This window comes from Corella eumyota, chromosome 5 (assembly GCF_963082875.1).
Source record: "Corella eumyota chromosome 5, kaCorEumy4.1, whole genome shotgun sequence".
NCBI classification, from domain to species: domain Eukaryota; kingdom Metazoa; phylum Chordata; class Ascidiacea; order Phlebobranchia; family Corellidae; genus Corella; species Corella eumyota.
The window spans coordinates 3431025-3454206 of NC_137494.1; the positions used below are offsets into that span (position 1 = coordinate 3431025).

General features: G+C 28.3%; 6 protein-coding genes across 8 annotated transcripts; all 6 read right to left on the reverse strand.

The window, feature by feature from the left end:
* Window positions 1–1599: 1599 nt before the first annotated feature.
* LOC145753726 (protein NipSnap homolog 1-like) lies at window positions 1600–4909 on the reverse strand. The gene is made up of 9 exons (XM_082570157.1): window positions 4817–4909; window positions 4581–4696; window positions 4378–4423; window positions 4154–4248; window positions 3739–3950; window positions 3429–3460; window positions 3130–3224; window positions 2163–2246; window positions 1600–2026 (listed from the first exon to the last, which is right to left on the reverse strand). Exons 4-9 carry the CDS (start codon window positions 4203–4205, stop codon window positions 1962–1964), a joined length of 540 nt encoding a protein of 179 aa, XP_082426283.1. The 5' UTR covers window positions 4206–4248; window positions 4378–4423; window positions 4581–4696; window positions 4817–4909; the 3' UTR covers window positions 1600–1961.
* LOC145753727 (cytochrome c oxidase assembly factor 8-like) lies at window positions 4868–6896 on the reverse strand. The gene is made up of 3 exons (XM_082570158.1): window positions 6862–6896; window positions 6620–6724; window positions 4868–6388 (listed from the first exon to the last, which is right to left on the reverse strand). Exon 3 carries the CDS (start codon window positions 6357–6359, stop codon window positions 5871–5873), a length of 489 nt encoding a protein of 162 aa, XP_082426284.1. The 5' UTR covers window positions 6360–6388; window positions 6620–6724; window positions 6862–6896; the 3' UTR covers window positions 4868–5870.
* Window positions 6897–8714: 1818 nt separating this feature from the next.
* Window positions 8715–12024, reverse strand: LOC145753758 (protein NipSnap homolog 1-like). Of its 2 annotated transcripts, XM_082570200.1 has the most exons (9): window positions 11932–12024; window positions 11696–11811; window positions 11493–11538; window positions 11269–11363; window positions 10854–11065; window positions 10544–10575; window positions 10245–10339; window positions 9278–9361; window positions 8715–9141 (listed from the first exon to the last, which is right to left on the reverse strand). In XM_082570200.1, the coding sequence occupies exons 4-9, from the start codon at window positions 11318–11320 to the stop codon at window positions 9077–9079; spliced, it is 540 nt and encodes a 179-aa protein (XP_082426326.1). In that variant the 5' UTR covers window positions 11321–11363; window positions 11493–11538; window positions 11696–11811; window positions 11932–12024; the 3' UTR covers window positions 8715–9076. The 2 variants fall into 2 exon arrangements, with proteins under 2 accessions (XP_082426326.1, XP_082426327.1); XM_082570201.1 differs by lacking the exon at window positions 11932–12024 and having other exon boundaries at window positions 11696–11843.
* A 961-nt stretch (window positions 12025–12985) lies between these two features.
* On the reverse strand, window positions 12986–13474 carry LOC145752661 (cytochrome c oxidase assembly factor 8-like). The gene has a single exon (XM_082568968.1). It carries the CDS (start codon window positions 13472–13474, stop codon window positions 12986–12988), a length of 489 nt encoding a protein of 162 aa, XP_082425094.1.
* A 2393-nt stretch (window positions 13475–15867) lies between these two features.
* Window positions 15868–21107, reverse strand: LOC145753696 (protein NipSnap homolog 1-like). Of its 2 annotated transcripts, XM_082570121.1 has the most exons (10): window positions 21093–21107; window positions 20851–20955; window positions 18812–18927; window positions 18609–18654; window positions 18385–18479; window positions 17970–18181; window positions 17660–17691; window positions 17361–17455; window positions 16394–16477; window positions 15868–16257 (listed from the first exon to the last, which is right to left on the reverse strand). In XM_082570121.1, the coding sequence occupies exons 5-10, from the start codon at window positions 18434–18436 to the stop codon at window positions 16193–16195; spliced, it is 540 nt and encodes a 179-aa protein (XP_082426247.1). In that variant the 5' UTR covers window positions 18437–18479; window positions 18609–18654; window positions 18812–18927; window positions 20851–20955; window positions 21093–21107; the 3' UTR covers window positions 15868–16192. The 2 variants fall into 2 exon arrangements, with proteins under 2 accessions (XP_082426247.1, XP_082426246.1); XM_082570120.1 differs by lacking the exons at window positions 20851–20955; window positions 21093–21107 and adding an exon at window positions 19048–19227.
* LOC145752662 (cytochrome c oxidase assembly factor 8-like) lies at window positions 20102–20590 on the reverse strand. The gene has a single exon (XM_082568969.1). The coding sequence runs from the start codon at window positions 20588–20590 to the stop codon at window positions 20102–20104; it is 489 nt and encodes a 162-aa protein (XP_082425095.1).
* Window positions 21108–23182: the final 2075 nt, after the last annotated feature.

Below are 23182 nucleotides of genomic sequence, written 5' to 3' on the forward strand. Positions count from 1 at the left end.
TGGTCATATATGTGTATGTATATCATTGGAAATGTGTAATAGAATATATAAATAGGAAACAGCTAGTCAAACATAAATATAAATACAAATGGATTAAAAATATAGAAAAATCAGTTATATATATAAAAGCAGTTAATATGTAAAAAAGTATAAAAAGCATTACTCAAAATGAAACATTTGTTTTTGCAGCAGCAAATAATGAAACCGTGCTATTAACCCCAGCAAAGATTTCTACATCTTGCACAATTTAGTTTAATGTTGACTATCCTTATAATTGAACGTTTAGTTCTGGAAACTTCGGTATTTTCTGTTAAAAAAATGTTTGTTTATTGACAAAGGTAAACAAAATATTTGATGACAAAAGGTAGATAATTCAATATAAAATTTTTTTTTTAAATGTTGTAAAAAGTTATTGTTTTTATGAAAACAAAGTTTTATTAAAATGTTTACCCTCGTCGGAAATGCTTCGTTTTGAAATAACAGCAGGACTACAGGTTTCTTTAATGTTTCTGCAGACCGATTTCACCCCCTTTCCACATTTATGGGGTACTTTTCGTCGACGAGTGGCTCTTCTCTGTGTCAATCTTTTGCTCTGTGACATTGAAATGAAGATCATGCAAAGAATAGCGAGTACAAATACTAGTTTTGCCATTTCTGCTTGTCGTTTTCGTTTTTAGATGTTTAATATACTTTGGTTGCTGTCGAATGATGATTTATTCCAAACCATGCCTGCCTTTTATAGAAAGTTTCTCTTGCGAACTGCGTCTTAATTTAGACGCACGAATTTTTCGAAAGGAAATAACCTTTCAGCAACAGTCCCGCGTTTTTATAGATTAAAACAAACATAAACTACTTTGTTAATTACACACTTCCTATTAACCGAATTTAAAGCTAGATTGGCAAACAACCTGCACTTCAAAGTTGGGCTACAGTACTAAAAACTGTGAGTGAAGTTGTTAGTTTAGGCTACGCAATGTTTGAATATTTTATTTGCGGAATCTATGCAAGTCTATTTTGAACCTAGTTGCCTTGATATTGAAATTGTGTCACAACTTTATTAACTAGTAAACGAAAGTTAGTGGTTAACATATACAATTGAATGACATATATGGTAAAATTAACTTATCATTGGAAAATTGTAAACCAAGATCATCTAGTTAACACTTGACTTTAACAGATAATAAAATTATGGATATTTATGGCATATGACGAATCGTTACTTGTCATATTACGAGTTGTTACTTGTAAAAAACAATTTACATAAATATATATTTTTATTTTGACAATTGAGGTACCCTATTTTTCGCGCCATACAAATCTATAAAACTCATTTAAACCGAAGTTCAAATCAAGGCGAACAAAATCGTCCTTTTCTCGAAAATATAAATTTGTGAATTTTGAGAAAACACGTTTAATGGCCTTAAAATTTATTTAGCTGCAGTTTTATTATGCGTAGGTTAAATCTATTTAAAGAAAAAATTTCTTTAAAAAAGTTGATATTTCAAATTTTTTTTACCTTTGTCCCATTTTAGTAAAAACATCTTGTTATTTTTTTGTTAAATATTTTATTACCACTTTCTGCTAAACAAAACAACCAAATTTGGAAAATGAAAAATTTAATTTATTTGACCCAAAAAAAAATTAAATGCAGAGTTAGCGTAAATACAAATGGAGCACAACATTTGAATTAAACAGTTTTACATAATTTACAGAAACTGAGCTAATTCTCTAATTAGCAAAATAGATGGAACTGAAAATTTATATGATTTTAGAATAGTAAAATACTAATATTTTATCAAAAAAGGCTTTTTTTAGGGAACGTAGCACACGATTTAGTACAATAGCCCCAATACATTTTACAAATAAAATAATATAACCCCTAAAAATATTTCAGTGGATTATTTTTTGAACTTTTTAAGAGACCAAAAAATGAAAATTTTTTAGAAAAAAAATGGACATTTTTATTGTAGTGGAGAATGATCCAAAGGAATTAAAATCATAGAGCTCATTTTTCTTATTAAAGGAACTGCAAATAAAAAAAAAAATTTGAAACAAAAAAATTCAAAATAATTAAAATATGATTAAAAAAAAAACTCAAAAATTATTAAACAAAAAAATTCATAATAATAAAAAAAATAAATATAAAACTCGTACTATCTTACCTGTATAATAAACAGTATTATCCCAACCATCTTTTTGCCAGGCCGCTTCTCTTGTCTTTTTCCTGTGATCCAGTGATTCATAAGCTAAAAACATAAGAGCGCATTAAATTAAATATACGTAAAAAGTTAGGTAGTAAACTGAAGAATCAAAAAGAAAAACGGGCCATAAATGAAGAGTAGATAGTTAAAACACTGTAAATAGTACAAATTTTCAATAAGACGTTAAATATTTTACGCAATATACTAATGAGAAAATGTCATGGACGTATTGTAAAAAAAAATCTGACTCAGAAAAATTTTGTTCAAACAAAATTTTAAATGACGCCAAAAAAAATCGTCCGACATTTACATCTTAATTTAATCTTTACCAATCCTTACTTAAACTTTATGAGTTATAGTAAATCAATAAAATTCATGTAAATAAACATTACAACACATCTAAAAATAGGTTAATTTTTTCCGCCATTTTTAAAGTGGTAGGGCAACAAAATAAACTCAAAATACTAAAAATTTTCAAAGGATGTGTTTGCAATTTAAATGTATCTGGGAAAAATGTTACAAAAATCCCAAAAATTAATTTAAACAAATTACAATTAAGTTTTAGAGAACAAAACTATAATACTTCCGTTATCATTTACATTAAACAAATATATTGCCCTTTTATGTAAACCTTGTGGTTTTAAAAACAAATGTATCGTAATCTCCTAAAAAATTAAACACACAACTAAAATAAACATGACAACATTTCAGTAAAGAAACAATATAACTAATAACTTAAAACTTCCTAAATAATATTTAAAAAAAAAAACACCCAGTTGCTTTGGAAAATTACTAAAAAATATCAAAAAGGAACAAATTTGAACCTAGAAAACTACAAAACATTGCATCTAAATCCAAATACAGAACAATAAAAAATAGAGAACAACTGATTAAAATGTCGACATCAGATAAAAAACACTAAAATTACCCCATAAGTGATGCACCACGTTCAACTCCCCAATCTCTGAGAAAAAACCACCGACTGCTTCCTTGCTTTCTTGTCTTGCTCTAATTCCTCTTGCCCTTGAAAATTAATTAATTGAGATTAACTGAATGCAGAATAGAAAACTTTTTTAAGGTTACAAAAAAAAGAAAGCTTTGTTGCAAAAGTCATTTTAAATATATTAGACAATTACCAGGAATTTAAAAAAAAAGTAGACAATGCAGATAAAAATACTTATTAGGAAGAAAAAATTATCATTTTAATCTAGTAAAAACATAACTCACCAATTGTTTGCCCATTCTATCATTGTTCCAGGCTATCAAATAAAATAAAACAGTGAAATAGTGTTACATGCTGTAAAGTAATGTTTTAACTTAAGCTTCAATATACTCTGGGGAATTATTAATTAAAATAACAGATTTAAATAGACAGACTACAATATTTAACATAAAGGGTATTTATAATACATAGAACATAATATTAGAAATAAAATCCAAAAAATATAAAAGCACCTATTGATATAAAAATAATTTAAATATATGTGAAAAGTTATACCAAATATATTATTTGTAAAAAAATTGTCAAAATAATGACCTTTAAATAATAAGTTCTCAATTCATAAATATTTGGTCCCTCTCTTGGAAGAACCTCATTCCAGAAGGAAAATTCAAAGAGGAGTTGGTTGCTCCTCGAGATCAACATCTTGCTTCTCTCGCTCCTCATCTTTTGATACCAATCCTCTCCTCCTAACTTCTTGTTTGTTTCTTTGATTCCTGGGAAGCCGTCAGTGTACCTCCAAAGATGAACTAAATTTAAAAAAATTATAAATTTTAATAAACTTTTTTCGCAACATGAGGTCCTAGGTTTGATCCCAACTGCCTCCATGATGTAGCACTCTTAAGTGGAGCGCTGCTAATAGATGTGACATTTTTTTAGTAAAATAAAATATACAAAAAAAATTTATAAAATTTAATGCTGTTGTATAAATTTAATAAATATTGTTATTTACCAACTTGATCTTGTGAGCCATACCAGCAGGACCAACTACCTACTAACTCCATTGGCAAGTTTGGATCTTTCGTTAATCGGGGTAAATTCTCGACACTAGAGGGGAGATGTTTAAAAAAATAAGAAAAAAAACTTCGTCATTTTAATATAGTACTAATGTTGAACAATGTTATATATAAAAACAAACTACTAAAGTGTAAAAAATAATTTTGTTTTTATGTTTACCATAAGTTTCTGTAATCCACCAATGCATCAGGTTTTACTTGATGAACTAAAAACATAAAATGAAAAAGAATAAAAAAATTTGGAATAGGCTATACTGTATTTATAATAAAAATACATTAGAAGGATAAAATAAAGTATGTTAAGTTAGTAAGACGAAATAATTTTTTTTTTTACATAATAGATGTGAATATTATGTTGCTTACATTGAAGTTTATAAATATGATTTTCATCTTTTTTTGTAAGCAAACTCGATTGTTAATCAGTTCGAGGAGCAACTTTAGGCATAAAAAAATTCTTGAAATCCGAAGAACTAACTGACCTAAAAAAACGTTCGAGAATAATATAGAATTTATGTTTATTATTTAAATAAAAGAGTTAAGTACAAAATAAGTTCTTTTAAAGGATAACTATATAAACTGCCAAGAAGAAATTAATTTACCTTATAACATTGTGTGAAATTGGACTAGTTTTAAAAATTGAACCAAGCGAAAAAATACTTTTGCTTATATTTAAAGAAGTCATTCTATTTTCTAATAAATACAACAAAAATTGTTTTACAATAAAATAATAAATACATATGTCACTAAAACTAACAATGTCACTAAAACTAATTTAACCTATAACAAAATATAACAAGTTACATAAGAAATGGAAGAAAGTATTAAAAAACAAAGCAAATATTAACATTTAGTTGTTACCAAAATTGTATAACATGTACTGGCAGCAATACATTAAATTACAAATTTTAAATATTTTATTAAGTTTCGAGGGCAAGTGTGTAGAATCAATTGTAATAAGCCTATTACAATCAATTCTAAGTTCAAGCTAGTTTAATGTCATTGACCGGACACGTACAACAATTATTCTCGTTACAACGGGCGTCAACTTCAAACAATGCACTCTAAAATCGCCCTTAACGAGAATTAGCCACGTAACCTGTCGTAGAAGGCCAGCGGCTTTACAACGAACGAACTTTTATTGCCTTTCGGTTGTGCTATAAATACTGGAACAATTTAAACATTCTTCACCAATCTACCGATAGTTGGTCATCGTTATATCGTCGGGCCAATCTAGCGATAGTTGGCCACCGTCGCATCTCGCAATAACTGGACCTACAAACCGTACTTTAACTTTAACGTCAGTCTAGCAATCTAGCTGATCTTGTAATGTAACTTTAAATCAAACCGTGTAAGTGTTTTGCCGTATTACAATAAAAGTATTACTGTTAACGTCTTGTCGTTTATAACTAAAACTTAAACAAAATACCAAACCAAATATAATCATAATAGAATGAGTCGGTAAACGGAGTCAAGCCAAAGTAAACAGTTAAACCGAATAACCAACCAAAATAACTACAACAATAAAATCTAGTAACTCTACAAGTGAATTACTTTAAATAATTGTTTAAAACATTGGACAGTGTTTTGCTTAACATTTATCAATATTAACATTTAATAATAAATATTGTAAAAGACATTTAAATATTCACAGTGTTAGGCTTTTCGATTTAAAAAAGGTAAAAATCGATAAAAAAATCGTTGAACCGAAACTTGAAACATCAACAACAAAAGTTTTCTGTTTAAAGATTTCCATTCTTTGTCGTATTTCCGATGTTTAACCGAATTATCTTTCAAGAATTCACGATGAAATACAGCCATGTCTTCTGGTTCTAACTTCCCCTGCTCATCGGGTAAATACCCTTTTTCGCTCAACCACTTTTGAATAAAATCCTCTCTTCCTTTGCTGTATTTCTCATTGTGTTCGGCCCAAAAACGATGATGCCAATTTTGTGTTTCCACTTGTAGGTTCTTAAGTCGTTTTTCTAAGGCTGTGTCTTTGTCGTTTTGTTCAATAAACAGAGGGCGAATATTAGACTGTTTGTCAGGTTTACCTATGTAAGTTTTGTTGGACAAAGTTCGAATTATTCCAACGTAATTTTTGTTAAGAAACGGCCTGCTACGATTTATTAAACGGAGTGACATACTTTTACTTACACAACAATGCAAAAAATCTAAAACAAGACCAATGTAAATAATATTATGCTAATTAATTCATTTAATTAATACCTAGATTCTATTTTTAAAACGTTCTTCGTTTGCAGTCTATAACAACAACATAAACTTAGCAGTGACGTCATGTAGATAATGAGTGACGGGTTTATTTAATTCGTACCGTCAACAAACAATTTTTGAAGTTAACAAATTGAAGTTTTTTTTTTAGTAATATTGAAAGGTAAACTTACGCCTAAGTATGGTCCTTGTTCGTCCTCAAATTCGTCTGAGCCAAGATCTGACATTTTTTACAAGATTTATTTTACAAAATGTGGCTTTGGGAAAGCGATGTTTATCTTTAAAAATAAAAAAATATATAATTCCATGCCGAAAAACCTAAGACCTTTTTCAATTTATTTATTTATTCAACAATTTTTAGGTTTTAGTTATTATAGTAACTTTAAAATTGATCAAAAACATAATACTTAGTTACATATTTAAAAACGGTCAACCAAAGATTTTAAAATCCTCGCAAAATCGAAGCTGTGTTATAATAGCAACGGTTGCTAAGAAAAATAGTCTCCACGCAGTCGTAATATGTACATCAATTTATTTTTTTATAAATAAAACAAAAAAGCTTGGCAATAAATAAAAATCGACATCATTGATAAAAAAAATATTGATACAGTCGCAGTAGTACAAACAAACTACGAAAAAAATAACTTCACAAAAAGGTATATGTAATATAAATTTGAACTGGTCATATATGTGTATGTATATCATTGGAAATGTGTAATAGAATATATAAATAGGAAACAGCTAGTCAAACATAAATATATATACAAATGGATTAAAAGTATAGAAAAATCAGTTATATATATAAAAGCAGTTAATATGTAAAAAAGTATAAAAAGCATTACTCAAAATGAAACATTTGTTTTTGCAGCAGCAAATAATGAACCCGTGTTATTAACTCCAGCAAAGATTTCTACATTCTGCACAATTTAGTTTAAGGTTGACTAGCCTTCTAGTTGAACGTTTAGTTCTGGAAACTTCGGTATTTTCTGTTAAAAAAATGTTTGTTTATTGACAAAATACTTGATGACAAAAGGTAGATAATTCAATATAAAAATTTTTTTTTAAATGTTGTAAAAAGTTATTGTTTTTATGAAAACAAAGTTTTATTAAAATGTTTACCTTCGTCGGAAATGCTTCGTTTTGAAATAACAGCAGGACTACAGGTTTCTTTAATGTTTCTGCAGAACAATTTCACCACCGTTCCACATTTATGGCGTCTTACATATCGACGAGTGGCTCTTCTCTGTGGCAATCTTCTGCTCTGTGACATTGAAATGAAGATCATGCAAAGAATAGCGAGTACAAATACTAGTTTTGCCATTTCTGCTTGTCGTTTTCGTTTTTAGATGTTCAATATACTTTGGTTACTGTCGAATGATGATTTATTCCAACCCATGCCGGCCTTTTATAGAAAGTTTCTCTTGCGAACTGCGTCTTAATTTAGACGCACGAATTTTTCGAAAGGAAATCACCTTTCAGCAACAGTCCCGCGTTTTTATAGATTAAAACAAACATAAACTACTTTGTTAATTACACACTTCCTATTAACCGAATTTAAAGCTAGATTGGCAAACAACCTGCACTTCAAAGTTGGGCTACAGTACTAAAAACTGTGAGTGAAGTTGTTAGTTTAGGCTACGCAATGTTTGAATATTTTATTTGCGGAATCTATGCAAGTCTATTTTGAACCTAGTTGCCTTGATATTGAAATTGTGTCACAACTTTATTAACTAGTAAACGAAAGTTAGTGGTTAACATATACAATTGAATGACATATATGGTAAAATTAACTTATCATTGGAAAATTGTAAACCAAGATCATCTAGTTAACACTTGACTTTAACAGATAATAAAATTATGGATATTTATGGCATATGACGAATCGTTACTTGTCATATTACGAGTTGTTACTTGTAAAAAACAATTTACATAAATATATATTTTTATTTTGACAATTGAGGTACCCTATTTTTCGCGCCATACAAATCTATAAAACTCATTTAAACCGAAGTTCAAATCAAGGCGAACAAAATCGTCCTTTTCTCGAAAATATAAATTTGTGAATTTTGAGAAAACACGTTTAATGGCCTTAAAATTTATTTAGCTGCAGTTTTATTATGCGTAGGTTAAATCTATTTAAAGAAAAAATTTCTTTAAAAAAGTTGATATTTCAAATTTTTTTTACCTTTGTCCCATTTTAGTAAAAACATCTTGTTATTTTTTTGTTAAATATTTTATTACCACTTTCTGCTAAACAAAACAACCAAATTTGGAAAATGAAAAATTTAATTTATTTGACCCAAAAAAAAATTAAATGCAGAGTTAGCGTAAATACAAATGGAGCACAACATTTGAATTAAACAGTTTTACATAATTTACAGAAACTGAGCTAATTCTCTAATTAGCAAAATAGATGGAACTGAAAATTTATATGATTTTAGAATAGTAAAATACTAATATTTTATCAAAAAAGGCTTTTTTTAGGGAACGTAGCACACGATTTAGTACAATAGCCCCAATACATTTTACAAATAAAATAATATAACCCCTAAAAATATTTCAGTGGATTATTTTTTGAACTTTTTAAGAGACCAAAAAATGAAAATTTTTTAGAAAAAAAATGGACATTTTTATTGTAGTGGAGAATGATCCAAAGGAATTAAAATCATAGAGCTCATTTTTCTTATTAAAGGAACTGCAAATAAAAAAAAAAATTTGAAACAAAAAAATTCAAAATAATTAAAATATGATTAAAAAAAAAACTCAAAAATTATTAAACAAAAAAATTCATAATAATAAAAAAAATAAATATAAAACTCGTACTATCTTACCTGTATAATAAACAGTATTATCCCAACCATCTTTTTGCCAGGCCGCTTCTCTTGTCTTTTTCCTGTGATCCAGTGATTCATAAGCTAAAAACATAAGAGCGCATTAAATTAAATATACGTAAAAAGTTAGGTAGTAAACTGAAGAATCAAAAAGAAAAACGGGCCATAAATGAAGAGTAGATAGTTAAAACACTGTAAATAGTACAAATTTTCAATAAGACGTTAAATATTTTACGCAATATACTAATGAGAAAATGTCATGGACGTATTGTAAAAAAAAATCTGACTCAGAAAAATTTTGTTCAAACAAAATTTTAAATGACGCCAAAAAAAATCGTCCGACATTTACATCTTAATTTAATCTTTACCAATCCTTACTTAAACTTTATGAGTTATAGTAAATCAATAAAATTCATGTAAATAAACATTACAACACATCTAAAAATAGGTTAATTTTTTCCGCCATTTTTAAAGTGGTAGGGCAACAAAATAAACTCAAAATACTAAAAATTTTCAAAGGATGTGTTTGCAATTTAAATGTATCTGGGAAAAATGTTACAAAAATCCCAAAAATTAATTTAAACAAATTACAATTAAGTTTTAGAGAACAAAACTATAATACTTCCGTTATCATTTACATTAAACAAATATATTGCCCTTTTATGTAAACCTTGTGGTTTTAAAAACAAATGTATCGTAATCTCCTAAAAAATTAAACACACAACTAAAATAAACATGACAACATTTCAGTAAAGAAACAATATAACTAATAACTTAAAACTTCCTAAATAATATTTAAAAAAAAAAACACCCAGTTGCTTTGGAAAATTACTAAAAAATATCAAAAAGGAACAAATTTGAACCTAGAAAACTACAAAACATTGCATCTAAATCCAAATACAGAACAATAAAAAATAGAGAACAACTGATTAAAATGTCGACATCAGATAAAAAACACTAAAATTACCCCATAAGTGATGCACCACGTTCAACTCCCCAATCTCTGAGAAAAAACCACCGACTGCTTCCTTGCTTTCTTGTCTTGCTCTAATTCCTCTTGCCCTTGAAAATTAATTAATTGAGATTAACTGAATGCAGAATAGAAAACTTTTTTAAGGTTACAAAAAAAAGAAAGCTTTGTTGCAAAAGTCATTTTAAATATATTAGACAATTACCAGGAATTTAAAAAAAAAGTAGACAATGCAGATAAAAATACTTATTAGGAAGAAAAAATTATCATTTTAATCTAGTAAAAACATAACTCACCAATTGTTTGCCCATTCTATCATTGTTCCAGGCTATCAAATAAAATAAAACAGTGAAATAGTGTTACATGCTGTAAAGTAATGTTTTAACTTAAGCTTCAATATACTCTGGGGAATTATTAATTAAAATAACAGATTTAAATAGACAGACTACAATATTTAACATAAAGGGTATTTATAATACATAGAACATAATATTAGAAATAAAATCCAAAAAATATAAAAGCACCTATTGATATAAAAATAATTTAAATATATGTGAAAAGTTATACCAAATATATTATTTGTAAAAAAATTGTCAAAATAATGACCTTTAAATAATAAGTTCTCAATTCATAAATATTTGGTCCCTCTCTTGGAAGAACCTCATTCCAGAAGGAAAATTCAAAGAGGAGTTGGTTGCTCCTCGAGATCAACATCTTGCTTCTCTCGCTCCTCATCTTTTGATACCAATCCTCTCCTCCTAACTTCTTGTTTGTTTCTTTGATTCCTGGGAAGCCGTCAGTGTACCTCCAAAGATGAACTAAATTTAAAAAAATTATAAATTTTAATAAACTTTTTTCGCAACATGAGGTCCTAGGTTTGATCCCAACTGCCTCCATGATGTAGCACTCTTAAGTGGAGCGCTGCTAATAGAGGTGACATTTTTTTAGTAAAATAAAATATACAAAAAAAATTTATAAAATTTAATGCTGTTGTATAAATTTAATAAAAATTGTTATTTACCAACTTGATCTTGTGAGCCATACCAGCAGGACCAACTACCTACTAACTCCATTGGCAAGTTTGGATCTTTCGTTAATCGGGGTAAATTCTCGACACTAGAGGGGAGATGTTTAAAAAAATAAGAAAAAAAACTTCGTCATTTTAATATAATACTAATGTTGAACAATGTTATATATAAAAACAAACTACTAAAGTGTAAAAAATAATTTTGTTTTTATGTTTACCATAAGTTTCTGTAATCCACCAATGCATCAGGTTTTACTTGATGAACTAAAAACATAAAATGAAAAAGAATAAAAAAATTTGGAATAGGCTATACTGTATTTGTAATAAAAATACATTAGAAGGATAAAATAAAGTATGTTAAGTTAGTAAGACGAAATAATTTTTTTTTTTACATAATAGATGTGAATATTATGTTGCTTACATTGAAGTTTATAAATATGATTTTCATCTTTTTTTGTAAGCAAACTCGATTGTTAATCAGTTCGAGGAGCAACTTTAGGCATAAAAAAATTCTTGAAATCCGAAGAACTAACTGACCTAAAAAAACGTTCGAGAATAATATAGAATTTATGTTTATTATTTAAATAAAAGAGTTAAGTACAAAATAAGTTCTTTTAAAGGATAACTATATAAACTGCCAAGAAGAAATTAATTTACCTTATAACATTGTGTGAAATTGGACTAGTTTTAAAAATTGAACCAAGCGAAAAAATACTTTTGCTTATATTTAAAGAAGTCATTCTATTTTCTAATAAATACAACAAAAATTGTTTTACAATAAAATAATAAATACATATGTCACTAAAACTAACAATGTCACTAAAACTAATTTAACCTATAACAAAATATAACAAGTTACATAAGAAATGGAAGAAAGTATTAAAAAACAAAGCAAATATTAACATTTAGTTGTTACCAAAATTGTATAACATGTACTGGCAGCAATACATTAAATTACAAATTTTAAATATTTTATTAAGTTTCGAGGGCAAGTGTGTAGAATCAATTGTAATAAGCCTATTACAATCAATTCTAAGTTCAAGCTAGTTTAATGTCATTGACCGGACACGTACAACAATTATTCTCGTTACAACGGGCGTCAACTTCAAACAATGCACTCTAAAATCGCCCTTAACGAGAATTAGCCACGTAACCTGTCGTAGAAGGCCAGCGGCTTTACAACGAACGAACTTTTATTGCCTTTCGGTTGTGCTATAAATACTGGAACAATTTAAACATTCTTCACCAATCTACCGATAGTTGGTCATCGTTATATCGTCGGGCCAATCTAGCGATAGTTGGCCACCGTCGCATCTCGCAATAACTGGACCTACAAACCGTACTTTAACTTTAACGTCAGTCTAGCAATCTAGCTGATCTTGTAATGTAACTTTAAATCAAACCGTGTAAGTGTTTTGCCGTATTACAATAAAAGTATTACTGTTAACGTCTTGTCGTTTATAACTAAAACTTAAACAAAATACCAAACCAAATATAATCATAATAGAATGAGTCGGTAAACGGAGTCAAGCCAAAGTAAACAGTTAAACCGAATAACCAACCAAAATAACTACAACAATAAAATCTAGTAACTCTACAAGTGAATTACTTTAAATAATTGTTTAAAACATTGGACAGTGTTTTGCTTAACATTTATCAATATTAACATTTAATAATAAATATTGTAAAAGACATTTAAATATTCACAGTGTTAGGCTTTTCGATTTAAAAAAGGTAAAAATCGATAAAAAAATCGTTGAACCGAAACTTGAAACATCAACAACAAAAGTTTTCTGTTTAAAGATTTCCATTCTTTGTCGTATTTCCGATGTTTAACCGAATTATCTTTCAAGAATTCACGATGAAATACAGCCATGTCTTCTGGTTCTAACTTCCCCTGCTCATCGGGTAAATACCCTTTTTCGCTCAACCACTTTTGAATAAAATCCTCTCTTCCTTTGCTGTATTTCTCATTGTGTTCGGCCCAAAAACGATGATGCCAATTTTGTGTTTCCACTTGTAGGTTCTTAAGTCGTTTTTCTAAGGCTGTGTCTTTGTCGTTTTGTTCAATAAACAGAGGGCGAATATTAGACTGTTTGTCAGGTTTACCTATGTAAGTTTTGTTGGACAAAGTTCGAATTATTCCAACGTAATTTTTGTTAAGAAACGGCCTGCTACGATTTATTAAACGGAGTGACATACTTTTACTTACACAACAATGCAAAAAATCTAAAACAAGACCAATGTAAATAATATTATGCTAATTAATTCATTTAATTAATACCTAGATTCTATTTTTAAAACGTTCTTCGTTTGCAGTCTATAACAACAACATAAACTTAGCAGTGACGTCATGTAGATAATGAGTGACGGGTTTATTTAATTCGTACCGTCAACAAACAATTTTTGAAGTTAACAAATTGAAGTTTTTTTTTTAGTAATATTGAAAGGTAAACTTACGCCTAAGTATGGTCCTTGTTCGTCCTCAAATTCGTCTGAGCCAAGATCTGACATTTTTTACAAGATTTATTTTACAAAATGTGGCTTTGGGAAAGCGATGTTTATCTTTAAAAATAAAAAAATATATAATTCCATGCCGAAAAACCTAAGACCTTTTTCAATTTATTTATTTATTCAACAATTTTTAGGTTTTAGTTATTATAGTAACTTTAAAATTGATCAAAAACATAATACTTAGTTACATATTTAAAAACGGTCAACCAAAGATTTTAAAATCCTCGCAAAATCGAAGCTGTGTTATAATAGCAACGGTTGCTAAGAAAAATAGTCTCCACGCAGTCGTAATATGTACATCAATTTATTTTTTTATAAATAAAACAAAAAAGCTTGGCAATAAATAAAAATCGACATCATTGATAAAAAAAATATTGATACAGTCGCAGTAGTACAAACAAACTACGAAAAAAATAACTTCACAAAAAGGTATATGTAATATAAATTTGAACTGGTCATATATGTGTATGTATATCATTGGAAATGTGTAATAGAATATATAAATAGGAAACAGCTAGTCAAACATAAATATATATACAAATGGATTAAAAGTATAGAAAAATCAGTTATATATATAAAAGCAGTTAATATGTAAAAAAGTATAAAAAGCATTACTCAAAATGAAACATTTGTTTTTGCAGCAGCAAATAATGAACCCGTGTTATTAACTCCAGCAAAGATTTCTACATTCTGCACAATTTAGTTTAAGGTTGACTAGCCTTCTAGTTGAACGTTTAGTTCTGGAAACTTCGGTATTTTCTGTTAAAAAAATGTTTGTTTATTGACAAAATACTTGATGACAAAAGGTAGATAATTCAATATAAAAATTTTTTTTTAAATGTTGTAAAAAGTTATTGTTTTTATGAAAACAAAGTTTTATTAAAATGTTTACCTTCGTCGGAAATGCTTCGTTTTGAAATAACAGCAGGACTACAGGTTTCTTTAATGTTTCTGCAGAACAATTTCACCACCGTTCCACATTTATGGCGTCTTACATATCGACGAGTGGCTCTTCTCTGTGGCAATCTTCTGCTCTGTGACATTGAAATGAAGATCATGCAAAGAATAGCGAGTACAAATACTAGTTTTGCCATTTCTGCTTGTCGTTTTCGTTTTTAGATGTTCAATATACTTTGGTTACTGTCGAATGATGATTTATTCCAACCCATGCCGGCCTTTTATAGAAAGTTTCTCTTGCGAACTGCGTCTTAATTTAGACGCACGAATTTTTCGAAAGGAAATCACCTTTCAGCAACAGTCCCGCGTTTTTATAGATTAAAACAAACATAAACTACTTTGTTAATTACACACTTCCTATTAACCGAATTTAAAGCTAGATTGGCAAACAACCTGCACTTCAAAGTTGGGCTACAGTACTAAAAACTGTGAGTGAAGTTGTTAGTTTAGGCTACGCAATGTTTGAATATTTTATTTGCGGAATCTATGCAAGTCTATTTTGAACCTAGTTGCCTTGATATTGAAATTGTGTCACAACTTTATTAACTAGTAAACGAAAGTTAGTGGTTAACATATACAATTGAATGACATATATGGTAAAATTAACTTATCATTGGAAAATTGTAAACCAAGATCATCTAGTTAACACTTGACTTTAACAGATAATAAAATTATGGATATTTATGGCATATGACGAATCGTTACTTGTCATATTACGAGTTGTTACTTGTAAAAAACAATTTACATAAATATATATTTTTATTTTGACAATTGAGGTACCCTATTTTTCGCGCCATACAAATCTATAAAACTCATTTAAACCGAAGTTCAAATCAAGGCGAACAAAATCGTCCTTTTCTCGAAAATATAAATTTGTGAATTTTGAGAAAACACGTTTAATGGCCTTAAAATTTATTTAGCTGCAGTTTTATTATGCGTAGGTTAAATCTATTTAAAGAAAAAATTTCTTTAAAAAAGTTGATATTTCAAATTTTTTTTACCTTTGTCCCATTTTAGTAAAAACATCTTGTTATTTTTTTGTTAAATATTTTATTACCACTTTCTGCTAAACAAAACAACCAAATTTGGAAAATGAAAAATTTAATTTATTTGACCCAAAAAAAAAATTAAATGCAGAGTTAGCGTAAATACAAATGGAGCACAACATTTGAATTAAACAGTTTTACATAATTTACAGAAACTGAGCTAATTCTCTAATTAGCAAAATAGATGGAACTGAAAATTTATATGATTTTAGAATAGTAAAATACTAATATTTTATCAAAAAAGGCTTTTTTTAGGGAACGTAGCACACGATTTAGTACAATAGCCCCAATACATTTTACAAATAAAATAATATAACCCCTAAAAATATTTCAGTGGATTATTTTTTGAACTTTTTAAGAGACCAAAAAATGAAAATTTTTTAGAAAAAAAATGGACATTTTTATTGTAGTGGAGAATGATCCAAAGGAATTAAAATCATAGAGCTCATTTTTCTTATTAAAGGAACTGCAAATAAAAAAAAAAATTTGAAACAAAAAAATTCAAAATAATTAAAATATGATTAAAAAAAAAACTCAAAAATTATTAAACAAAAAAATTCATAATAATAAAAAAAATAAATATAAAACTCGTACTATCTTACCTGTATAATAAACAGTATTATCCCAACCATCTTTTTGCCAGGCCGCTTCTCTTGTCTTTTTCCTGTGATCCAGTGATTCATAAGCTAAAAACATAAGAGCGCATTAAATTAAATATACGTAAAAAGTTAGGTAGTAAACTGAAGAATCAAAAAGAAAAACGGGCCATAAATGAAGAGTAGATAGTTAAAACACTGTAAATAGTACAAATTTTCAATAAGACGTTAAATATTTTACGCAATATACTAATGAGAAAATGTCATGGACGTATTGTAAAAAAAAATCTGACTCAGAAAAATTTTGTTCAAACAAAATTTTAAATGACGCCAAAAAAAATCGTCCGACATTTACATCTTAATTTAATCTTTACCAATCCTTACTTAAACTTTATGAGTTATAGTAAATCAATAAAATTCATGTAAATAAACATTACAACACATCTAAAAATAGGTTAATTTTTTCCGCCATTTTTAAAGTGGTAGGGCAACAAAATAAACTCAAAATACTAAAAATTTTCAAAGGATGTGTTTGCAATTTAAATGTATCTGGGAAAAATGTTACAAAAATCCCAAAAATTAATTTAAACAAATTACAATTAAGTTTTAGAGAACAAAACTATAATACTTCCGTTATCATTTACATTAAACAAATATATTGCCCTTTTATGTAAACCTTGTGGTTTTAAAAACAAATGTATCGTAATCTCCTAAAAAATTAAACACACAACTAAAATAAACATGACAACATTTCAGTAAAGAAACAATATAACTAATAACTTAAAACTTCCTAAATAATATTTAAAAAAAAAAACACCCAGTTGCTTTGGAAAATTACTAAAAAATATCAAAAAGGAACAAATTTGAACCTAGAAAACTACAAAACATTGCATCTAAATCCAAATACAGAACAATAAAAAATAGAGAACAACTGATTAAAATGTCGACATCAGATAAAAAACACTAAAATTACCCCATAAGTGATGCACCACGTTCAACTCCCCAATCTCTGAGAAAAAACCACCGACTGCTTCCTTGCTTTCTTGTCTTGCTCTAATTCCTCTTGCCCTTGAAAATTAATTAATTGAGATTAACTGAATGCAGAATAGAAAACTTTTTTAAGGTTACAAAAAAAAGAAAGCTTTGTTGCAAAAGTCATTTTAAATATATTAGACAATTACCAGGAATTTAAAAAAAAAGTAGACAATGCAGATAAAAATACTTATTAGGAAGAAAAAATTATCATTTTAATCTAGTAAAAACATAACTCACCAATTGTTTGCCCATTCTATCATTGTTCCAGGCTATCAAATAAAATAAAACAGTGAAATAGTGTTACATGCTGTAAAGTAATGTTTTAACTTAAGCTTCAATATACTCTGGGGAATTATTAATTAAAATAACAGATTTAAATAGACAGACTACAATATTTAACATAAAGGGTATTTATAATACATAGAACATAATATTAGAAATAAAATCCAAAAAATATAAAAGCACCTATTGATATAAAAATAATTTAAATATATGTGAAAAGTTATACCAAATATATTATTTGTAAAAAAATTGTCAAAATAATGACCTTTAAATAATAAGTTCTCAATTCATAAATATTTGGTCCCTCTCTTGGAAGAACCTCATTCCAGAAGGAAAATTCAAAGAGGAGTTGGTTGCTCCTCGAGATCAACATCTTGCTTCTCTCGCTCCTCATCTTTTGATACCAATCCTCTCCTCCTAACTTCTTGTTTGTTTCTTTGATTCCTGGGAAGCCGTCAGTGTACCTCCAAAGATGAACTAAATTTAAAAAAATTATAAATTTTAATAAACTTTTTTCGCAACATGAGGTCCTAGGTTTGATCCCAACTGCCTCCATGATGTAGCACTCTTAAGTGGAGCGCTGCTAATAGAGGTGACATTTTTTTAGTAAAATAAAATATACAAAAAAAATTTATAAAATTTAATGCTGTTGTATAAATTTAATAAAAATTGTTATTTACCAACTTGATCTTGTGAGCCATACCAGCAGGACCAACTACCTACTAACTCCATTGGCAAGTTTGGATCTTTCGTTAATCGGGGTAAATTCTCGACACTAGAGGGGAGATGTTTAAAAAAATAAGAAAAAAAACTTCGTCATTTTAATATAATACTAATGTTGAACAATGTTATATATAAAAACAAACTACTAAAGTGTAAAAAATAATTTTGTTTTTATGTTTACCATAAGTTTCTGTAATCCACCAATGCATCAGGTTTTACTTGATGAACTAAAAACATAAAATGAAAAAGAATAAAAAAATTTGGAATAGGCTATACTGTATTTATAATAAAAATACATTAGAAGGATAAAATAAAGTATGTTAAGTTAGTAAGACGAAATAATTTTTTTTTTTACATAATAGATGTGAATATTATGTTGCTTACATTGAAGTTTATAAATATGATTTTCATCTTTTTTTGTAAGCAAACTCGATTGTTAATCAGTTCGAGGAGCAACTTTAGGCATAAAAAAATTCTTGAAATCCGAAGAACTAACTGACCTAAAAAAACGTTCGAGAATAATATAGAATTTATGTTTATTATTTAAATAAAAGAGTTAAGTACAAAATAAGTTCTTTTAAAGGATAACTATATAAACTGCCAAGAAGAAATTAATTTACCTTATAACATTGTGTGAAATTGGACTAGTTTTAAAAATTGAACCAAGCGAAAAAATACTTTTGCTTATATTTAAAGAAGTCATTCTATTTTCTAATAAATACAACAAAAATTGTTTTACAATAAAATAATAAATACATATGTCACTAAAACTAACAATGTCACTAAAACTAATTTAACCTATAACAAAATATAACAAGTTACATAAGAAATGGAAGAAAGTATTAAAAAACAAAGCAAATATTAACATTTAGTTGTTACCAAAATTGTATAACATGTACTGGCAGCAATACATTAAATTACAAATTTTAAATATTTTATTAAGTTTCGAGGGCAAGTGTGTAGAATCAATTGTAATAAGCCTATTACAATCAATTCTAAGTTCAAGCTAGTTTAATGTCATTGACCGGACACGTACAACAATTATTCTCGTTACAACGGGCGTCAACTTCAAACAATGCACTCTAAAATCGCCCTTAACGAGAATTAGCCACGTAACCTGTCGTAGAAGGCCAGCGGCTTTACAACGAACGAACTTTTATTGCCTTTCGGTTGTGCTATAAATACTGGAACAATTTAAACATTCTTCACCAATCTACCGATAGTTGGTCATCGTTATATCGTCGGGCCAATCTAGCGATAGTTGGCCACCGTCGCATCTCGCAATAACTGGACCTACAAACCGTACTTTAACTTTAACGTCAGTCTAGCAATCTAGCTGATCTTGTAATGTAACTTTAAATCAAACCGTGTAAGTGTTTTGCCGTATTACAATAAAAGTATTACTGTTAACGTCTTGTCGTTTATAACTAAAACTTAAACAAAATACCAAACCAAATATAATCATAATAGAATGAGTCGGTAAACGGAGTCAAGCCAAAGTAAACAGTTAAACCGAATAACCAACCAAAATAACTACAACAATAAAATCTAGTAACTCTACAAGTGAATTACTTTAAATAATTGTTTAAAACATTGGACAGTGTTTTGCTTAACATTTATCAATATTAACATTTAATAATAAATATTGTAAAAGACATTTAAATATTCACAGTGTTAGGCTTTTCGATTTAAAAAAGGTAAAAATCGATAAAAAAATCGTTGAACCGAAACTTGAAACATCAACAACAAAAGTTTTCTGTTTAAAGATTTCCATTCTTTGTCGTATTTCCGATGTTTAACCGAATTATCTTTCAAGAATTCACGATGAAATACAGCCATGTCTTCTGGTTCTAACTTCCCCTGCTCATCGGGTAAATACCCTTTTTCGCTCAACCATTTTTGGATAAAATCCTCTCTTCCTTTGCTGTATTTCTCATTGTGTTCGGCCCAAAAACGATGATGCCAATTTTGTGTTTCCACTTGTAGGTTCTTAAGTCGTTTTTCTAAGGCTGTGTCTTTGTCGTTTTGTTCAATAAACAGAGGGCGAATATTAGACTGTTTGTCAGGTTTACCTATGTAAGTTTTGTTGGACAAAGTTCGAATTATTCCAACGTAATTTTTGTTAAGAAACGGCCTGCTACGATTTATTAAACGGAGTGACATACTTTTACTTACACAACAATGCAAAAAATCTAAAACAAGACCAATGTAAATAATATTATGCTAATTAATTCATTTAATTAATACCTAGATTCTATTTTTAAAACGTTCTTCGTTTGCAGTCTATAACAACAACATAAACTTAGCAGTGACGTCATGTAGATAATGAGTGACGGGTTTATTTAATTCGTACCGTCAACAAACAATTTTTGAAGTTAACAAATTGAAGTTTTTTTTTTAGTAATATTGAAAGGTAAACTTACGCCTAAGTATGGTCCTTGTTCGTCCTCAAATTCGTCTGAGCCAAGATCTGACATTTTTTACAAGATTTATTTTACAAAATGTGGCTTTGGGAAAGCGATGTTTATCTTTAAAAATAAAAAAATATATAATTCCATGCCGAAAAACCTAAGACCTTTTTCAATTTATTTATTTATTCAACAATTTTTAGGTTTTAGTTATTATAGTAACTTTAAAATTGATCAAAAACATAATACTTAGTTACATATTTAAAAACGGTCAACCAAAGATTTTAAAATCCTCGCAAAATCGAAGCTGTGTTATAATAGCAACGGTTGCTAAGAAAAATAGTCTCCACGCAGTCGTAATATGTACATCAATTTATTTTTTTATAAATAAAACAAAAAAGCTTGGCAATAAATAAAAATCGACATCATTGATAAAAAAAAATATTGATACAGTCGCAGTAGTACAAACAAACTACGAAAAAAATAACTTCACAAAAAGGTATATGTAATATAAATTTGAACTGGTCATATATGTGTATGTATATCATTGGAAATGTGTAATAGAATATATAAATAGGAAACAGCTAGTCAAACATAAATATATATACAAATGGATTAAAAGTATAGAAAAATCAGTTATATATATAAAAGCAGTTAATATGTAAAAAAGTATAAAAAGCATTACTCAAAATGAAACATTTGTTTTTGCAGCAGCAAATAATGAACCCGTGTTATTAACTCCAGCAAAGATTTCTACATTCTGCACAATTTAGTTTAAGGTTGACTAGCCTTCTAGTTGAACGTTTAGTTCTGGAAACTTCGGTATTTTCTGTTAAAAAAATGTTTGTTTATTGACAAAATACTTGATGACAAAAGGTAGATAATTCAATATAAAAATTTTTTTTTAAATGTTGTAAAAAGTTATTGTTTTTATGAAAACAAAGTTTTATTAAAATGTTTACCTTCGTCGGAAATGCTTCGTTTTGAAGTAACAGCAGGACTACAGGTTTCTTTAATGTTTCTGCAGAACAATTTCACCACCGTTCCACATTTATGGCGTCTTACATATCGACGAGTGGCTCTTCTCTGTGGCAATCTTCTGCTCTGTGACATTGAAATGAAGATCATGCAAAGAATAGCGAGTACAAATACTAGTTTTGCCATTTCTGCTTGTCGTTTTCGTTTTTAGATGTTCAATATACTTTGGTTACTGTCGAATGATGATTTATTCCAACCCATGCCGGCCTTTTATAGAAAGTTTCTCTTGCGAACTGCGTCTTAATTTAGACGCACGAATTTTTCGAAAGGAAATCACCTTTCAGCAACAGTCCCGCGTTTTTATAGATTAAAACAAACAAAAACTACTTTGTTAATTACACACTTCCCATTAACCGAATTTAAAGCTAGATTGGCAAACAACCTGCACTTCAAAGTTGGGCTACAGTACTAAAAACTGTGAGTGAAGTTGTTAGCTTAGGCTACGCAATGTTTGAATATTTTATTTGCGGAATCTATGCAAGTCTATTTTGAACCTAGTTGCCTTGATATTGAAATTGTGTCACAACTTTATTAACTAGTAAACGAAAGTTAGTGGTTAACATATACAATTGAATGACATATATGGTAAAATTAACTTATCATTGGAAAATTGTAAACCAAGATCATCTAGTTAACACTTGACTTTAACAGATAATAAAAAAAACAGATAATAAAAAAAAATTTAACAGATAATAAAAAAAAAAAATTAGTTATATATATAAAAGCAGTTAATATGTAAAAAAGTATAAAAAGCATTACTCAAAATGAAACATTTGTTTTTGCAGCAGCAAATAATGAACCCGTGTTATTAACTCCAGCAAAGATTTCTACATTCTGCACAATTTAGTTTAAGGTTGACTAGCCTTCTAGTTGAACGTTTAGTTCTGGAAACTTCGGTATTTTCTGTTAAAAAAATGTTTGTTTATTGACAAAATACTTGATGACAAAAGGTAGATAATTCAATATAAAAATTTTTTTTTAAATGTTGTAAAAAGTTATTGTTTTTATGAAAACAAAGTTTTATTAAAATGTTTACCTTCGTCGGAAATGCTTCGTTTTGAAGTAACAGCAGGACTACAGGTTTCTTTAATGTTTCTGCAGAACAATTTCACCACCGTTCCACATTTATGGCGTCTTACATATCGACGAGTGGCTCTTCTCTGTGGCAATCTTCTGCTTTGTGACATTGAAATGAAGATCATGCAAAGAATAGCGAGTACAAATACTAGTTTTGCCATTTCTGCTTGTCGTTTTCGTTTTTAGATGTTCAATATACTTTGGTTACTGTCGAATGATGATTTATTCCAAC

Excerpts from the sequence above, each read along its gene's own strand:
- LOC145753726 (XM_082570157.1), bottom strand. The coding sequence starts at position 4,205 with ATGGAGTTAGTAGGTAGTTGGTCCTGCTGGTATGGCTCACAAGATCAA. Across the intron at positions 2,247-3,129 it reads CGTGGTGCATCACTTATGGG|CTTATGAATCACTGGATCAC; the intron begins GTAATTTTAGTG and ends TTATGTTTTTAG. Across the intron at positions 2,027-2,162 it reads TAATACTGTTTATTATACAG|TTCCTTTAATAAGAAAAATG; the intron begins GTAAGATAGTAC and ends TTTTATTTGCAG.
- LOC145753727 (XM_082570158.1), bottom strand. The coding sequence starts at position 6,359 with ATGTCACTCCGTTTAATAAATCGTAGCAGGCCGTTTCTTAACAAAAAT.
- LOC145753758 (XM_082570200.1), bottom strand. The coding sequence starts at position 11,320 with ATGGAGTTAGTAGGTAGTTGGTCCTGCTGGTATGGCTCACAAGATCAA. Across the intron at positions 10,576-10,853 it reads TGAGAACTTATTATTTAAAG|CCTGGAACAATGATAGAATG; the intron begins GTCATTATTTTG and ends TTTATTTGATAG. Across the intron at positions 9,142-9,277 it reads TAATACTGTTTATTATACAG|TTCCTTTAATAAGAAAAATG; the intron begins GTAAGATAGTAC and ends TTTTATTTGCAG.
- LOC145752661 (XM_082568968.1), bottom strand. The coding sequence starts at position 13,474 with ATGTCACTCCGTTTAATAAATCGTAGCAGGCCGTTTCTTAACAAAAAT.
- LOC145753696 (XM_082570121.1), bottom strand. The coding sequence starts at position 18,436 with ATGGAGTTAGTAGGTAGTTGGTCCTGCTGGTATGGCTCACAAGATCAA. Across the intron at positions 17,456-17,659 it reads ATAGAATGGGCAAACAATTG|GGCAAGAGGAATTAGAGCAA; the intron begins GTGAGTTATGTT and ends TTAATTTTCAAG. Across the intron at positions 16,258-16,393 it reads TAATACTGTTTATTATACAG|TTCCTTTAATAAGAAAAATG; the intron begins GTAAGATAGTAC and ends TTTTATTTGCAG.
- LOC145752662 (XM_082568969.1), bottom strand. The coding sequence starts at position 20,590 with ATGTCACTCCGTTTAATAAATCGTAGCAGGCCGTTTCTTAACAAAAAT.